The 14666-nt window shown below is 43.8% G+C and overlaps 1 protein-coding gene across 1 annotated transcript; it reads left to right on the top strand.

Moving 5' to 3' along the window:
* The first annotated feature begins 3520 nt into the window (after positions 1-3520).
* On the top strand, positions 3521-13635 carry TIMM17A (translocase of inner mitochondrial membrane 17A). Its single transcript, XM_062594894.1, has 6 exons — positions 3521-3591; positions 7440-7539; positions 8737-8800; positions 10248-10376; positions 10781-10891; positions 13308-13635. Exons 1-6 carry the CDS (start codon positions 3524-3526, stop codon positions 13376-13378), a joined length of 543 nt encoding a protein of 180 aa, XP_062450878.1. The 5' UTR covers positions 3521-3523; the 3' UTR covers positions 13379-13635.
* The last annotated feature ends 1031 nt before the right edge of the window (positions 13636-14666 follow it).

The raw sequence follows: 14666 nt of genomic DNA, 5'->3' as shown, positions 1-14666 counted from the left end.
CTCCAGCATCACATCACCTAGCTCCAGCTTCTAGCCTTTCTGTGATTCACCAGCACAACCGAGATTTTTCCCAGATTGTAGCAGAAACTCTTGTTTTTAGTTTAGTTGTGCATAACCTTAAACATTGCAGTATTTAATTTCATCCCATCTCACCCCACCACTTCCATCTCTGTGATATCCTGATTCTCATCTATATTGCTTCAGCAGTATCGGGAAACACGGCTTAAACAGGAAATGTTATTAGCACACTCCTAATTTCTGTGTCAAAGTCCTAAGTGAAAATGTAAAGAATCTCCTGACACTTCCTCCCTTCCTTCATTTCCCACTGCTGACCTTGGAGGCCCTGAGTTTCTCCTAACATGTCATACATCCTTCCCTGATTTGAAAGTCCCCATGCCTGCTGAGGCCTCCTCCACTGAGCTGCAAAGCTGGCCATACAGAGGTAAAACAGAATCAAAGTTTGGCAGAGAAATATTCCCTCGTAAGTATTAGCAGAGGTCTTTGGACAACAGCAAAAAAGTAACAGGAGAAGCAGGGCTCACCTCAAACTTGTCACAGTGTGTGTATTACAGTGGATAGTCTTATTATTACAATATATCTTGGCTGCTATATGTCTCTTTTTAAATGGAGGTAGCATAGTTCTGAATGCACCATACTCCACAGAGTCCCATAAAAACTCTGCAAACAGTCAATGGGAGAACTGGAAAGAAAATTCAGTGTTTGCTCCCCATAATATTATAGGATCTCTAACTGCTCTTTCACTGGTCAGCAGCAGGCAGGAGCTGAGGAAGTCTGCAGGGAACACTCCCCCCGAGCATCGCTCCGCAGCAGGCTCTGGCCACGCCGGAGCTGAAGCTGGCCCTTTGCAGCTGTGCCACTCAGGGGAGCATGGTGTGGCGTGGAGAAGCTCCCAGCAGCCTTATGTCTTCATGGAGGCTCTGTCAGTCTCTGCATTTATCAAGATCTTCATCTCCATAGCAACTGAGCACCTCAGAGGCACTAATGAATATTTCTGCACAACACTCCTTTGAAACGTGGCAATATTATTAGCCATGTCTAAGAGATGAAGAGCCAAGATAGAGTAAGATTTAGTGCCTTTTCCAGGCGCATGTACAGAGTCTGTGGCAGATCTGGGAAAGCTTTTCATGCCCCGACCTCTCATTCCACCACCTATGACCCTCTCTCCTCCCTTTTTACTGTTAGCTGACCGAGTAGGACTGAAAAATGGATGAAACTCTCTGATCTGTTTTATTTTCCCCTTCCTTCAGAGCCCGTAGGAGGAAAGGAGGTTAAACGCACTGATCTTCTCTGTTATTTTATGATAAGATGTTCCTTGGGGAAGCAGGTGACATCTCCTTGGCCCTGCTTGCCTGGCAGTGGCATGCAGCTGCCCTGGAACGTGTTGGCACACTTCTCACTCTCAGCGAGCAAGAGAAACAGCATTTCTCCCGAGCCCAGCTGAAGCTTCATGCAAAACCTTCCTCCACAAAATACTCACATGTGAAATGCAAACCCCTTGGCTTGGGTGTGTGGCTGATCCCTCTCTTCTTCCTCCACATTTACCTGCCTTTTCAATCTGAACTGAAAATATACCCATGCACTGAAATGCAAAGGTTTTGCTCCTCAGCGTTATAAATCAGGAAAGTAACTGGCTCCTGGCTGTAGGGCAATTTGGAAAACCCTTGTGCACTTTCCAGCAGTCTGCCAGGGGGATGCCACTACTGTTCCTGACTGGTCTGCTTGAAATCATTTAGGAGCCACCCGAGGCACTGCCAAACCCATGAGCTTGGCAGGGAGTTTTGGGCCATCTTGAGAGCCTTCCCTCAGCCTGTGGGTTGTTAAAGGGATGATCACAATTATTGTCCAGCCTGGTCCGAATATCCCATCACTTATTGGCGGAAAGGACAAGGGCTATTGAAAGAAATTGCAGCCTTAAGAAGAAGGATCAGATCAGACAGTTACAATAACAGTGGAGAGGTCTGCTCCCAAGCTCTACCAGGCAACAAGCAATTGGGACGAGATTGATATTTTCCACTCTTCATTTCTACTCTTCTCTTCTCGGCTTTCGGTGCTTCCTTCTCCTCCTCCCTTTGCCAAATCAGAAGTCACAATACCACCTTCTGGTAATCTCCATTACTGCATCACCATGCTCGTTCACCTACTGCTCCCATCCTGTCTTAAATAAGGACAAACATGCAATTGCTTCCTTCAGACCATGAAGAAACCTTTACACTTAAAAGGACTCTTTAAATGCCTCAAACCCCAGCAAATTTAAGCAGGAGGAGTATTTCTGTTCCTTTTCATTGCTTCAGCCCATGATTTATTCGAGCAATTAGGTGTCTTGTTGGTGCTCAGATGCTGTAGCACACCACAATCTACACTGCACGTTGTGACTGAATGATTTATTGTCCTTACAAAAGAGCAGTGAGTAAGGTTATATTAGGGCTGTGAAAAGGAGGAATGATTTACAACTTAAGGGTGCTTGTAAGCATTTCTGGGAAGGGCTTTGAGGTGCTTCACACGCTGCCATCACAGAGATGACTTAGGTTTTCAGCTATCTCCTTCTGCCTGCCCAGTTCCCTGGAGACACTGTCCTCTCCAAGTCACTGTTTCTTGACAGAGACCTTAAGGCTAAATTCCCCGCTTGCCCACACTGCCCAGTAACGGGACTGTGCCCAGGGATGCCTTGAGGTCACCCCACTTGATTCACCAGCTTCAAGAGCGGTGCAGGAGACAACTGAACACCTCTGCGTGTCTCGGCAGCTCTTCTGAGGATACGTCACCCTGCGCAGACACGCTCGCCCCTCTCCGTTGAGCGAGGTGGAGCGGGATGCGAACGGGTCGCCGGAAGGCTGCTTGTCCACATTCCCATCGTCATTTCCAGGGCGCTCTCAGCATTTTCTGTTGGGTTGTGTTCACAGACTGCTCGGTGGCCTGTCCACGGCCTGAAGTCACAACACGCAGCAGAGCGTTAGCGTTTTTTTCTGGAGACTCATCGAGGTCTGGGCACTATTTATTAGATGGTTCTAAGGGCTAAGTAAAAGCAGTTTTGTGTTCCCTGCCTTTGTCGGTGTAACATGATCTGGGATTAGCCCCCACCAGGGCTTTTACACGCCTTTTTTTTCCTGTGTCTGAGTCTTTTTTTGGCCCCAGCAGAGAAACCTGCACCCGAGCACCTGTGGGGTGGCCAGGCAGCCGCGGAACCGCGCACAGGGCACCCCAAGCGAGGGCAGCCCGAGAGGAACGCTCTCCCCTCCCCGAGGGAAGGACAGCTCCCGCAGCGCCCTCAGCTGAGGGCAGCGTCGAGACAGCAGGAGCGGAGCCGCGGGGCTCGCTCGGGCTCGGGCCCGGCCGCCGCCGCCGCCGCCACCGGGCAGCGCTCTGAGGCGCCCTGTGGAGCCGCGGCGAGCGGAGCCCGTGAGCGGCGCAGAGCGCGCATGCGCGCGGAAGCACCGCCCCGCGCGGCACGCGCTTCCCGCCGTGCTCCCGCCTTTCTCCCCCCATTGGCCAGCGCCGGGGGTCGATGAGCCAATGGCGCGGCGGGAGGGCGGCGAAGCGTGCCAAGATGGAGGAGTACGCGCGTGAGCCCTGGTGAGCGGCAGCCGCGCGGCCGGCGCGCGGGGCGCGTGCGGCGGCCGTTGGTTTTGGCGGGCTGCGGAGGCGCGCGGCGCGGCGCGGCGCGGCGCGGGGGGAGGGGGCGGCCGCGCCCTGCGCCCTCCTGTGCGCGGCGGCGCGCGGGCGGCGGCGGGTGACCTTGGCTGTGCCGCTGCCATGGCCGCCGCCCGGCGCGGGGAGGCGGCCGTAGGGGGACCTGTCTCCTCCCCCTCCGGCCCGGCGAGAGCGGCTGCCCCTTTGGGGCCGCGTAGCCAAAGCCCCGCGCTGGCAGGGGAGGCTGTGGTGGGGCCCCGCCGGCCGCTCCTCGCCGCTGGGAGGAAGGAGCCGAGCGGGGCCTAGTGCAGCCCGGGGCTGGCCTGCGAGCCTGGCCCCGGGGCCCTTCTGCGGCGGCGTGTGGCCGTCGGGCCCGCTGCCTCATGCCCGCGTAAACGTGCGTGTGAACATAGACACGAGCTGCACGCGTGGCACAGCCCTGCACAGGCCCCTCCGAAGTGTCCCCTCGGGAGATGCTGCTGTTACCCTGCTTTTATTAAGCACGGACGTATCAGCGTGGAGCCAGGCAAACATTTGTCCGCGTGGCTCCACAGGTATCTTTGCTAATGAATTGGCAGCATTTAAAACCGATCGCCTTTCAGCAGGGTCTTTGTAAGCACTCACGGTTGTATTTGTTACTATTTAAAGGTTGTATTTGTGATAATAAAACGTTTAAATGGGAGCTTAGACTCAGGAGTAAGCATGCGGAGGTCTGCCCTTTCCTACAAATAGTTATCTCTGACTATTCGTAAAACTTTTCTCAAAACTTTGGGAAATGCTCTCTTGCCACATTTTGAGTTTCTTCATAAACCTCAAGTCTGCATTTCTTCAGTCTCCGAAGTACCTCTAAGTCTGGGATAGTAGCAAAATCCGGTGATTTTTTTTTTCTTTTTCCTTTTTTATCATACTGTGAGTTACAGGCAATCTTGTTCTCACTTGAATAAGACCATGAGCTGGTGACCTTTTGCTGCTAAGCTGTAGGTTGGTTATCTGGCCCCCCAGGTTGTGTTTCGTCCCGCTTGGTGCTGGTCGCTCCCTGTTATCTCCCCATCCCTCCTGCCCGCAGAGTTCCTGTTTTGGTGGCCACCTCTGCTCCGGGACGTGACGACAGCGCTGTCAGACGTGCCTGTGATCGGTGTCTCAGTCGCCTGCCTTAGCGAGGGTCTTTGCGTGGTCTCAGTTGCCACCAGCAGCGCTGGGATTACTGTAGGAACCTTGCCTTATCTCGCATGCAGCTCAGAGCACCTCACTTTTCTGTTGTGAGTGGTCTCCATAAAATCAGCAAAGCAACAGTAACATCAAGCTTCTGTATAAGTGCCAAATAAGTAGTGGAATCATCTATTTTATTTTCTTCTGATAATTTGCATCAAGTACTGCCAGTGACAGTAGGGTTTTTCAGATACATATAGCATCTCTCCAGGAGTTCAAAGGAATTTAGGTATGAAGTAGTTGTGGTAGCATCGAAGATATTTTCTTACTTAAAAGCTCTTCCTGCAGAAGCTTGGAGAATAGTTTAAAAGCAAAATTAAGACCCCCCCCCCTGATGCTTTACATCTGAAGTGGAGTTAAGATGGGGGAAAAAAAGTCAAGGAAATCAATTCATCATTGAGGTCTAATTAATAAACCCTCTGTGAAAAGGTCACATTTTGCTAAATTGGGATTCTTTGACCTTGTGGGTAAATGGAAGATGGATTGGCGTAATCTGTTTATATTTTCAGCAAGCCTTTTAACAAGATCATTCTTATAAGCTAATAGAGGAAGGGAGTTGTGATGAGATGTTTTATTCATAATGGAGTGCATCCAGATCTGGATAGGAAATGCAGAATACAGACACACACAGATATGTGCGCGCACGCCCAGAAAGAATGACGCAGTAGCTTTTCTTGCTGGCATTACTGACAACAATGTGCCTGTAAAGTTCTGTACTTGTTACCATTTCCAAGTCATTAACGTGTATAAAATAGGAGACTTTGTGAAAAGACAATAAAACATGAAGTGGAGCTAAGCTTTTACTTATTTATTTTTTAATTCAGTCAAAACCAGAGGGAATTTGTAAGGAAATGGAGATGAAAGCATATTACAGGTAGAGCAGTAAAAATACCCAGCCTGTAAAAAATGCTATGGTGGGAAAATTTGAAATCCTTTCACTGTTGACTGGTTTCTGAATTGGATATGAGCCTGGCAGTGGGATGTAATTGTCCTTGTGGAAGATTAGGTGGAGTGCTTCTGCGTTTGGAAAAGCAGAGTAATGTCAGGATGCAAAAGTAAAGCAGCAAAATAAGGTCACGTGTCCAAACAAGTGGTTTATCTTCATTTGGAAGGTGTGCAGAACTGGTTAGACCATCCCATTAAAGTGCCTGTAGTGTTAGAGCGATTCAGAAATAGGTTATGAAAATAAGTAAAAAGCCTGGCAGAACTGAAAATTTTGGAACTTTCTGCAAGAAGAAAAAAAGAGTCATGACAAAATCACGCAGTACAACAAGTGATCTAGAGAAAAGTAGATAATGCTTTCCCCAGCTTCCAGGGGAAGAGAATTAACATGTTCTCACATGCAAGAGTGTGTGATGACAGTGGAGCTGGATGCTATAGGGAGTTCTCAAGAATAGAAGCATTAAATTAAAAGTGAGGTTGAAAAAAATACATCAGTATTCATGTCTGTGGTTGTTCTCATTGCAAGAGAACAACATAAACATTGAACTATTCAATTTTGTGAGCACAGATGTTATTGTGGTCTAGCTTTAGGTAGGTTTGTTAGTTATTGCTAGTGCAGAAGTTGTAATCTTCTGAATGGTTAGCCTTTTATGAGTAAATATTTTGGTGCAAGATGAAAGAACCAAAATAACTTTTGTTAGTGTGCCTGCTTTGAAATCAGTGACAGCGGCAGCAGAGGTAATTGCTGGTTAGTACTCACCTAGTTTCAAAAGTTCAATTTAGTGACAGAGAATTACAAGGTTCCCGTGCTTGGCAATGTTTTTCAAGGGGTTGGTGAAACCCAAATTAAAGCTTATCTCACCGTTGAAAGTATTTTCCACGAGGGAAGTGTTCTTTCTGTTGCAGAATTTCCCATGCTGTTCTGAAATGTTTGATTGCTCCCTGTTGCTGGAGGCGGGAATCCTGGCCTTCTGGACTCTAAATAGATCTAAGCGAGCATTCCTGTGTTTCTGTTTTAATGAACTTCAGAGATCCAGGATGCATCGGAAACAATCTTTGCAGTTTCACAAAAGATGACTTTGAAGTTTCGCTTTTAAATAACTAGAACTAATGAAAAATACGAGTAATTCAGGACAGCAGAGTTTTATGCTAGCTGTGAACCAGTCTTGCGTGCATTTGGCCACTAAGTTTTCTGTAGGTTAAGACAAGAATAAGAGCAATAAATTCACTTAGTTATTTAGATTGCGTAAGCAGAGCTGAGCTGATTATTACCTGGAATTCTGAGTAAGTTTTCCACGGTGGAAATACGTTTCTGTGTCTTGTGTGAGGAATTCCAGTAATCCTTTTCTCTATTTGATGTTAACCATTTTAGGGAGACAAGTTGTTAGACTCCTGGTGAAAGTCGAGTTTGTTTTACTGTAATATTTGCTGTGCTTGCATTTTGTTGATGTCTGTTCACCAAGCTGGATGTGAGACACTGCAGCTGGCAGTTTGATTTTTTCACTCCGTTTTTGGATACTGTGACATTCATTTTGATGGTCAGCTTGGATACATTGGATGTGTGAGTGGTGGATCTGTTACAGTTACCTGCGCATTTTTAACAGGGATTTTAGTGTTTTCATGTTTGTTTTTCTTTACAGTCCCTGGAGGATAGTAGATGACTGTGGGGGTGCTTTCACAATGGGAGCCATAGGAGGTGGCATCTTCCAAGCTATCAAGGGGTTCAGAAATTCCCCAGTGGTAAGTAGAACAGTTTGACAAATGCATTAAGGGTACAATTCTGCTTGCTTTTTCCCTTAATGGTGAAACTTGCTAGAGGAAGGTGAAAGAGAAAAATTTTTTGTGTATTGAGTGGGAATAATTAATGACCTGCATGCCTGTCATTAATCCAAACCAGGAGTCTAAATCTGTGGCAAATATGTAGTAATAATTCTGTGGGGTCTTAGATGAACTCTCGCTGACCAGCAGCAATGGCTTAATGTGGGACAAACGGTGAGGTTGGATGTGTACAGTGCAGGTTAGTGATTATAGTTTTCTGGATTAGATCTTAAAGCCAAGTTTTCTCCTGTGTATGGATTTATGGCAGTGACAGGTATTAAAGAAAGTAATTTAATTTGCATTATCTTGTCTGCTGGCTATTTCTAGTTTAGAGAAGAAGAAACAATTCCTGTTTCTCAGTTGCATTTATTTTCCCTGCTTATGGAAGGTACACAGCAAAAAGAGGACAAATCTGTTTCATGTGTATTTGAGAAATGTTGCAGGGGACTGTTGAGTGAAACGGAGAAAACACCTATTTTTCCTCTCATATGTGCTATTTTGAGCTTAGGGAAGTTGCTTATAACTAAAGTAGATAAAATTCTTATAGAAATGGAATATTATATTATGCAATTTCCCTCTAATGCAGTCCCATGGTGCTCTTCTGGGTGGATTCTCCATGGACAGAACCTCCTAACTGCAGCTACATGCACAAGTTACCTGCCTAGATGCTGCTGTTTATTCCACTGGTGTCCTGTGTACAAGTTTGGTGAAGTAATCGGACATCAGAAAGGAAGAAATAATATATATGAAAAATAAAACACTTATTTTTCTAAAAGTGTTACTTTAAATGTCTTATTCCTTAAAAAATAAAATAATAGAAAAAATATAAACCCTGTAGCACTACTGCCAAACAAACCTTGCACTTAAATAATTTAGTGTAATGTCTGATGGCTGTAATTAATTTCTGTAGTTTAAGCATGTGTTATGAGGATATGAAAAATATTAATGTATATGTAAAATGCAGTCTAAAATGACTGTGTTTCTAACAGTTTCTGGTCATAGCTCTTGAGGATGCTCAGAAATATGTCTGACTTGTGGCTGGTTTTGCCTATATACAGTCAGATTGCAGGCAAGATTTCACTCTGTTTTATTCTAACTGTCATTTCTGGTTTATTGTAGGGTGTAAACCACCGACTGCGGGGAAGCTTGACAGCTATTAAAACAAGAGCTCCACAGTTGGGAGGTAAGTGTAATTTTGTACCATTGTTACAGTCACCTTTCCATTGGCTGTTGATAGATAACCCAGTACTGGAATATAACATGGTACAAGCGCAGAGGCGCCTGAGATGCTTTGCAGCAGGCCAGCTGTGTTTCAGCAGGATTTGTTAGTCCAAACACTGTGTAAATATGGTTCTCATGCATCCAGAAATAGTTTAGATCTGGAAGAAACGTGCTTTGTGATGCTTGTGTGTGGGTGATAAGTCAGGGTGAATAATTTTGTCAGACTTGAGCCAGATCTGTGCAGAGCTGCCTGGGAACCTGTGCATTGTGCGCACAGACCGGAGTTGTCTGATTAGCCCAGGTCTAGCTCTTACGGTGAGTTTAGACTATTGAGAGCAAGGAGCACTGCAGGTGCCCAGGGAAGGCAGCCAAATTGCCTTTGGTGGAAGCAGCCCAGGCCTGCAAACTGCAGTGCTACTGTGGACAATGTGAAAAAATGGGTATCCTAGTTTCCTATTACCTCACATGAGAGAGGGAGAGAGATTTGTTCTGAAATGAAGATATTTGACTCATTAAAAGAAATGATCAGTCTCTGAGATAAATGAAGTAGGTCAGTGGATATGGTTAGGATTTTAGACTAGTTCCCCTGTGGTCAGCTGTGTAAAGTTCACTCATTCTTGTGGAATGTGTGAAAATCCAGAATCACGAAAACTGTGACTTGAGCCAAAATGATATTCTAACCTCTCAAAGGTGGTTCAGCATCAAAGTATGTCCAAAGAGCTGCTCATTTCCCATTATGCTATTCTAACAGGCAAATTGAATTATGATACTTTGAAAGGAGAAAATGGGATAGTGTTGTGGAGTAGGGGAATGTGGTGGCTGCAGCCTATGGTGACTGTGCAAAGAGAGAGGAATTCATCCTTCTGTATCTGCTTCATTTTTTGCAGTATTAAGCTTTCAAAGGCATTAAGACACTTCAAAGTGCGTTCTGAAAACTATCACATTCTCTTTGTGTCTGTCATGCAATACAGACCAATACTAATCTCTTGAGATGCCAGAAACAGGATAAGATGCTAAATTGTTGTACCTCATTTTGTGTGAGTAAATATGTTAAAATGTTACTTCATTTTTTTCTATATGAAAGTTCTCTGAGTGAATGTACCTCCATTAGGATGGAAGTTCCATTATAATCAATGATATTTGGTAGGTTTTCTGTTGTTGATTTGAGTTAGAGGTTTATATAAATATGTATGTATGTCATTGGGCAAGTTTTTTCTCAATATAGATTTTTCTTTTTAGCCAATGTTTTGTTGCTGGCTTTCTTTGGTTCTTTCTGAATTTGAATATGCTTTCATATCTAAAAGCAAGTACTAATATTACACCATTTCTTTATTATATGGCTCCAGTAAAACAATGTCTGGCTTGCCTGCTTTGTCTAATCTGTTGTTTTTTTTCCAACTTTCTAATAGGTAGCTTTGCTGTCTGGGGAGGACTCTTCTCCATGATTGATTGCAGTATGGTAAGAATGAGAGGTAAAGAAGATCCGTGGAATTCAATCACAAGTGGAGCCCTAACTGGAGCCATATTAGCTGCGAGAAGTAAGAAATGAAGCTCTAGGAAGATATTAATTGAAAAAGTTTCATATTCTAAATGTAGAGTTCTTATCATTATAGTGAAGCAAAAGCATATGATATTCAGACTGGAATTTCCTTATAAGCACAGCAGATTGAAAGATAATCTTAAACCTTTGTCCTGTGCTTATGAAAGTAATAATTATGTTCTCAAACATTACCGGTGTTCTTTTGTTTCCTTGAGGAAGCGAGGGGGAGTTGCCTAGTAATTATCCTTTTATTGGTGATGTTAATTAGGCTTAATGGATGCAAAATTGCTGCTTTTGAGTCTGCTCATAGGAGAGATTATAACTATAAAAAGAGAACTATTATGTGCCAAGTAATACATCAAAACCAGAAAAAAGGATGTGTTTTGTACTTTTTATTTTTAGATGGACCTGTTGCCATGGTTGGATCTGCTGCAATGGGAGGAATTCTCCTAGCTTTAATTGAAGGAGCTGGTATTCTGTTAACAAGATTTGCATCCACACAATTTCCGAATGGTAAGGAGCCATCAGATTATGGTATTGCAAGGCTTCTGTAATGTAATTTGAAAATGTGCACACTGAAGAATAGCCATTTTGTGGAAACAAAGTAGAAAAAAAGTACCTAGATGAATACTATTGGTGTGGGTTTGACTGCTGTGCACTTCTTTCTCTTTCATTTCAATGTCTTTTATCTTTTTCTGTTCCTCCACTTAACAAGCACTCTTCTAAACTGTCAAGTCTCCAAAAACGGTATAGTGATAGAAACTCTACCACAAAGCATGTGTTGTGCCCAGCAAGTAACTTTCTGTTCAGTGGTGCTCCCTGTTTCAGCTTGTCTCCTGAAATAAAGATGCTGATGAACTTTGTAGGCATTAACATGATATCCCTAACAAATTGTTTGGTTGTATAGCACATATGCAAACTACTTATATAGATTCACAGGGAAAAATGTTGAAGATTTAGTCCGGACATTACTTGTATCTGCATGTGATTCATAAGGATGCACATTGGCCCAAAGACTGTTTTTTAGTGCTACATCTCTTCCAGACATCAGTCTTATGATGCAGTAAATCTACCCTGCCAGTTGCTCAGAGAAGCTGCTCTCAGGGAGAAAGGCAGCTCATAAGATTGGAGAAAGGCAAGAAGGAGCTGCACATTGCTGATGATGCAAAACGTTTTCTAATTTTCTGTCTGTGGGATGCCAATTCTAGAGAAAGCTACACATACTTGAGTTGCCACACAGCAGAGCAGAGACGTAGAAATGTGGTGTACTTGAGGATTTTTGAAGGCACGGTGGGACGCAGTTCAGATAATTTGGGATTCATCTGAGCAAAATATGCAGATGTGGGTGGTATTAACAGAGTAAACACCCTAACCCCATTCTGCCGACTCAAGCCCAGATGGGACTTGCAGATACTCGCAGCTCCTTACTGCTAGAGACTGGACCCTGCGTGACTGAGAGCAGGGATGTCCCTGGTATCCACAGTCTTATCAGCCTGTGAAATCAGTGTTCTGCCCTGTCCCCTTATACATCAACACAACCCTGTCACATGGGACAGAAGCATTTTAGTCAGTGGCTGCCTAGTGGGTAACATAACAGGTTTGAGAGAATAGCAAGCAGCAAGTTGTGGACAAGACAGATTATTCTAGCAGGCGAGATATGGTCTCTGTGCAAATGTGTGGATGATCCAGATTTAAATGCAGTGACCAGCAGGCAGAGACAGGTGAAAGATTTCAAAGAGGGGTAGTGGTCATGGTGATGGTGTTTTTCTTTTTTAAGCCATTGAGAAAACTAGAACTACTTTTTTCTTTTCTTCTTCTTTTTTTTTTTTTTTTTAAGTAAAATGCAAGCTGAGACCAAATCGTAATTGTTTTGCTGAGGACAGAGTGCTTTCCATATTTATTCTCTAATATTTATATGGTAAGAGTGACCAGTCCTCTTACAATTCAGAGCGGTGGGAAATCCTAAACTGTACTGACTTCTGCAGTGATGGTATTATAATCTATGTTTTTGCACTTTGTGTGTGTTTTTCTAATGAGATAACTACCCATATTTTCCAGAATGCAGAGAGGGAAATAGGAAGTGTGACAGCTCAGGATATGCAAAGCTGGTTGACCTGTGATTGTGTTATGATAAAAGCTGTGTAGATACAGCTGTGTTTGTTGTTACACCCTGGTTGCAGTAACGCTATGCACTTTTTGGATGGTACAAACCAAAGTAACATGCCAGTCTCCAGTTGCCCCACCTTACTTTGGAAGGAATATAGACAAAACACTGGCGTGGAAAGAACTAGCACTAAGCCACTAATTCCTGATAGACTCTCCCTTTCAGGTTTGATCACTGGTGTTCTTTGTGCAGTCTAAATTATTATAATTCGTTATCTTAATACAACAACATTTTAGAATCAGCTTTAGTGAAAGGGTATCATCTGAGTGTTATAATTTAATCTCTCTTAAATTGCCTACAGTAAGAAGTCTGGTTTCCCTCTAGCAGCATGTTAGTAAGATGAGTCGGGAAGCTGACTCCATAGTCATTTGTTCCGTTCCACTGGCTTTCTTTATTGTCAGGCAAGTTACTGTGGGTAGACTTTTACAAGGTGCCCAAGTTCAACTGAAGGGCAGTAAGGCAGAGGTTTCTAGCTCCTTTAGGTGGCTGAAAACGTGTACCTTTCCCTGCTCTGTCTCATTTCCCTATCTATAAATGAGTAAAAGTATGTTCCCTATTGGAATGAGACTGTCAATGCATAAAGCTCTTGAAATTCTTTGAATGAAAAAAGTCAAATGTAAAGTCTTGTTATGGAGTTCGTCCATTTCAGAAAGGATTTGTATTTAAAAGAAAAAAAGCTGTCGATGTGTATCACGCTTTTAGTATGAAGCATCTTTTGTCTTTTTGTATTTCTTATTTGCCTTTTTTCTGTTGCCTTATTCACAGGCCCTCAATTTTCAGATGACCCCTCCCAGTTGCAATCCTCTCCATTTGGCGACTACAGACAATACCAGTGATTATCCTCATTCTGCTAGTTTATATTGTTACGTGAGCTGTAATTTAAAATGCTGGAGGACCAAGATGCGGTATGTTGTAACACCAGTTGTAGTCTCTTATACAAACTATGCCAAGAGGACCTTCAGCACTTTCCAGTGTAAAGTTGCACAGGAGAACTTTTAGAAGATGGTTGATATATTTATTCATAATAGATTCCATTGCTGTAATGTTAATACATGTCTGATAGAATATATGGAGATTTAACACAAGGACCAAATGGAGTCTTGTAATCCTTTGGACATGGACTGAAATGAATTTCTTTGGAGTCTTCTCCGAGACACGACATTAACCATCAACAATTAAAGCGTCTGGCATTTAGCCTCTTCCTTATGAGCTTTAGGTTGCAACACAGATTTCAGCTTAAGGCAAAGAGTATATCTACATACAATCCTGTTTTACATTCCTGAGGCGAATATTATTGGGAGGATATGCAAGCCAGTGAAAGTTACTTCCAGCAATATATTTTTCACATTGTTCTATGTTTTCTACATTATTGCCATGCAACTGTTCTGGATCCACAGGCTGCAGCCTACTTCTGGCCTTCCCGTAAACTGCCAAGGCCCTGGGCCCTTTTTTGCAAAAGGCAGCAGCTTGGTAATTCCTCTGCTGTGCTGAGTCCATAGCTTTGGCTTCAGCTCCACTGCTGCTTACTGTGGCTCCTGTAACAAGCTCAAAAGGAAGCAGTGTAGAAACTTCCCCTCCTAGAACTGTTCAGTAAGGAGATGGCCATAGGAGCCCAGAGCAGAAGGAGATGAGACAAAACATGTAGATCTCTTGGGCTGGAGAAGTGAAGCAAATTCTGCCTGAATGCATACTGTTATTGCAGCCTCTCTTCTCCTGACATCTTGGATCCTGTCCTCCAGCTGCTCTGGAAAGAAGCATCAGTACAACATTTACTCCATGTTTTTGTTCTTAAAACTCCAGTGGTGGAGGCATGTTTCCTTTTGCTAGCAGTTAAAAAATTGTATCCAATTTGTATCCAGTGGGGTTTTCTGTTGTATGTCCTAATTAACTATTGCTTGCTGGCAGTTCTTCATAGAATATTCATACTCGTACATTTGCTTTTGTAATAATCTCTGAGCCACTTTGTGGCTGTCCTCCTGCCCAGGAAGGTGCTTAATCTCTGCACCCTCTATGAAGAAACTAAATCAGACCTGTTTAGTAGGAGGAGAGGATGAACACAACACAAAAGTGGTCACTGTAACGTTTGGTAAACAGGGAATTAGAATTGCATGGTGTGTGCATGCA

The sequence above is a fragment of the Rhea pennata genome, chromosome 25 (assembly GCF_028389875.1).
Source record: "Rhea pennata isolate bPtePen1 chromosome 25, bPtePen1.pri, whole genome shotgun sequence".
In the NCBI taxonomy this organism is placed as follows: Eukaryota; Metazoa; Chordata; class Aves; order Rheiformes; family Rheidae; genus Rhea; species Rhea pennata.
This window is presented reverse-complemented; position numbering and strand designations above follow the sequence as displayed.

Coding starts and splice junctions, on each gene's coding strand:
- TIMM17A (XM_062594894.1), top strand. CDS start 3,524: ATGAGCCAATGGCGCGGCGGGAGGGCGGCGAAGCGTGCCAAGATGGAG. Junction 10,377..10,780: donor AGCCATATTAGCTGCGAGAA/GTAAGAAATGAA, acceptor TTTTATTTTTAG/ATGGACCTGTTGCCATGGTT. Junction 10,892..13,307: donor ATCCACACAATTTCCGAATG/GTAAGGAGCCAT, acceptor CCTTATTCACAG/GCCCTCAATTTTCAGATGAC.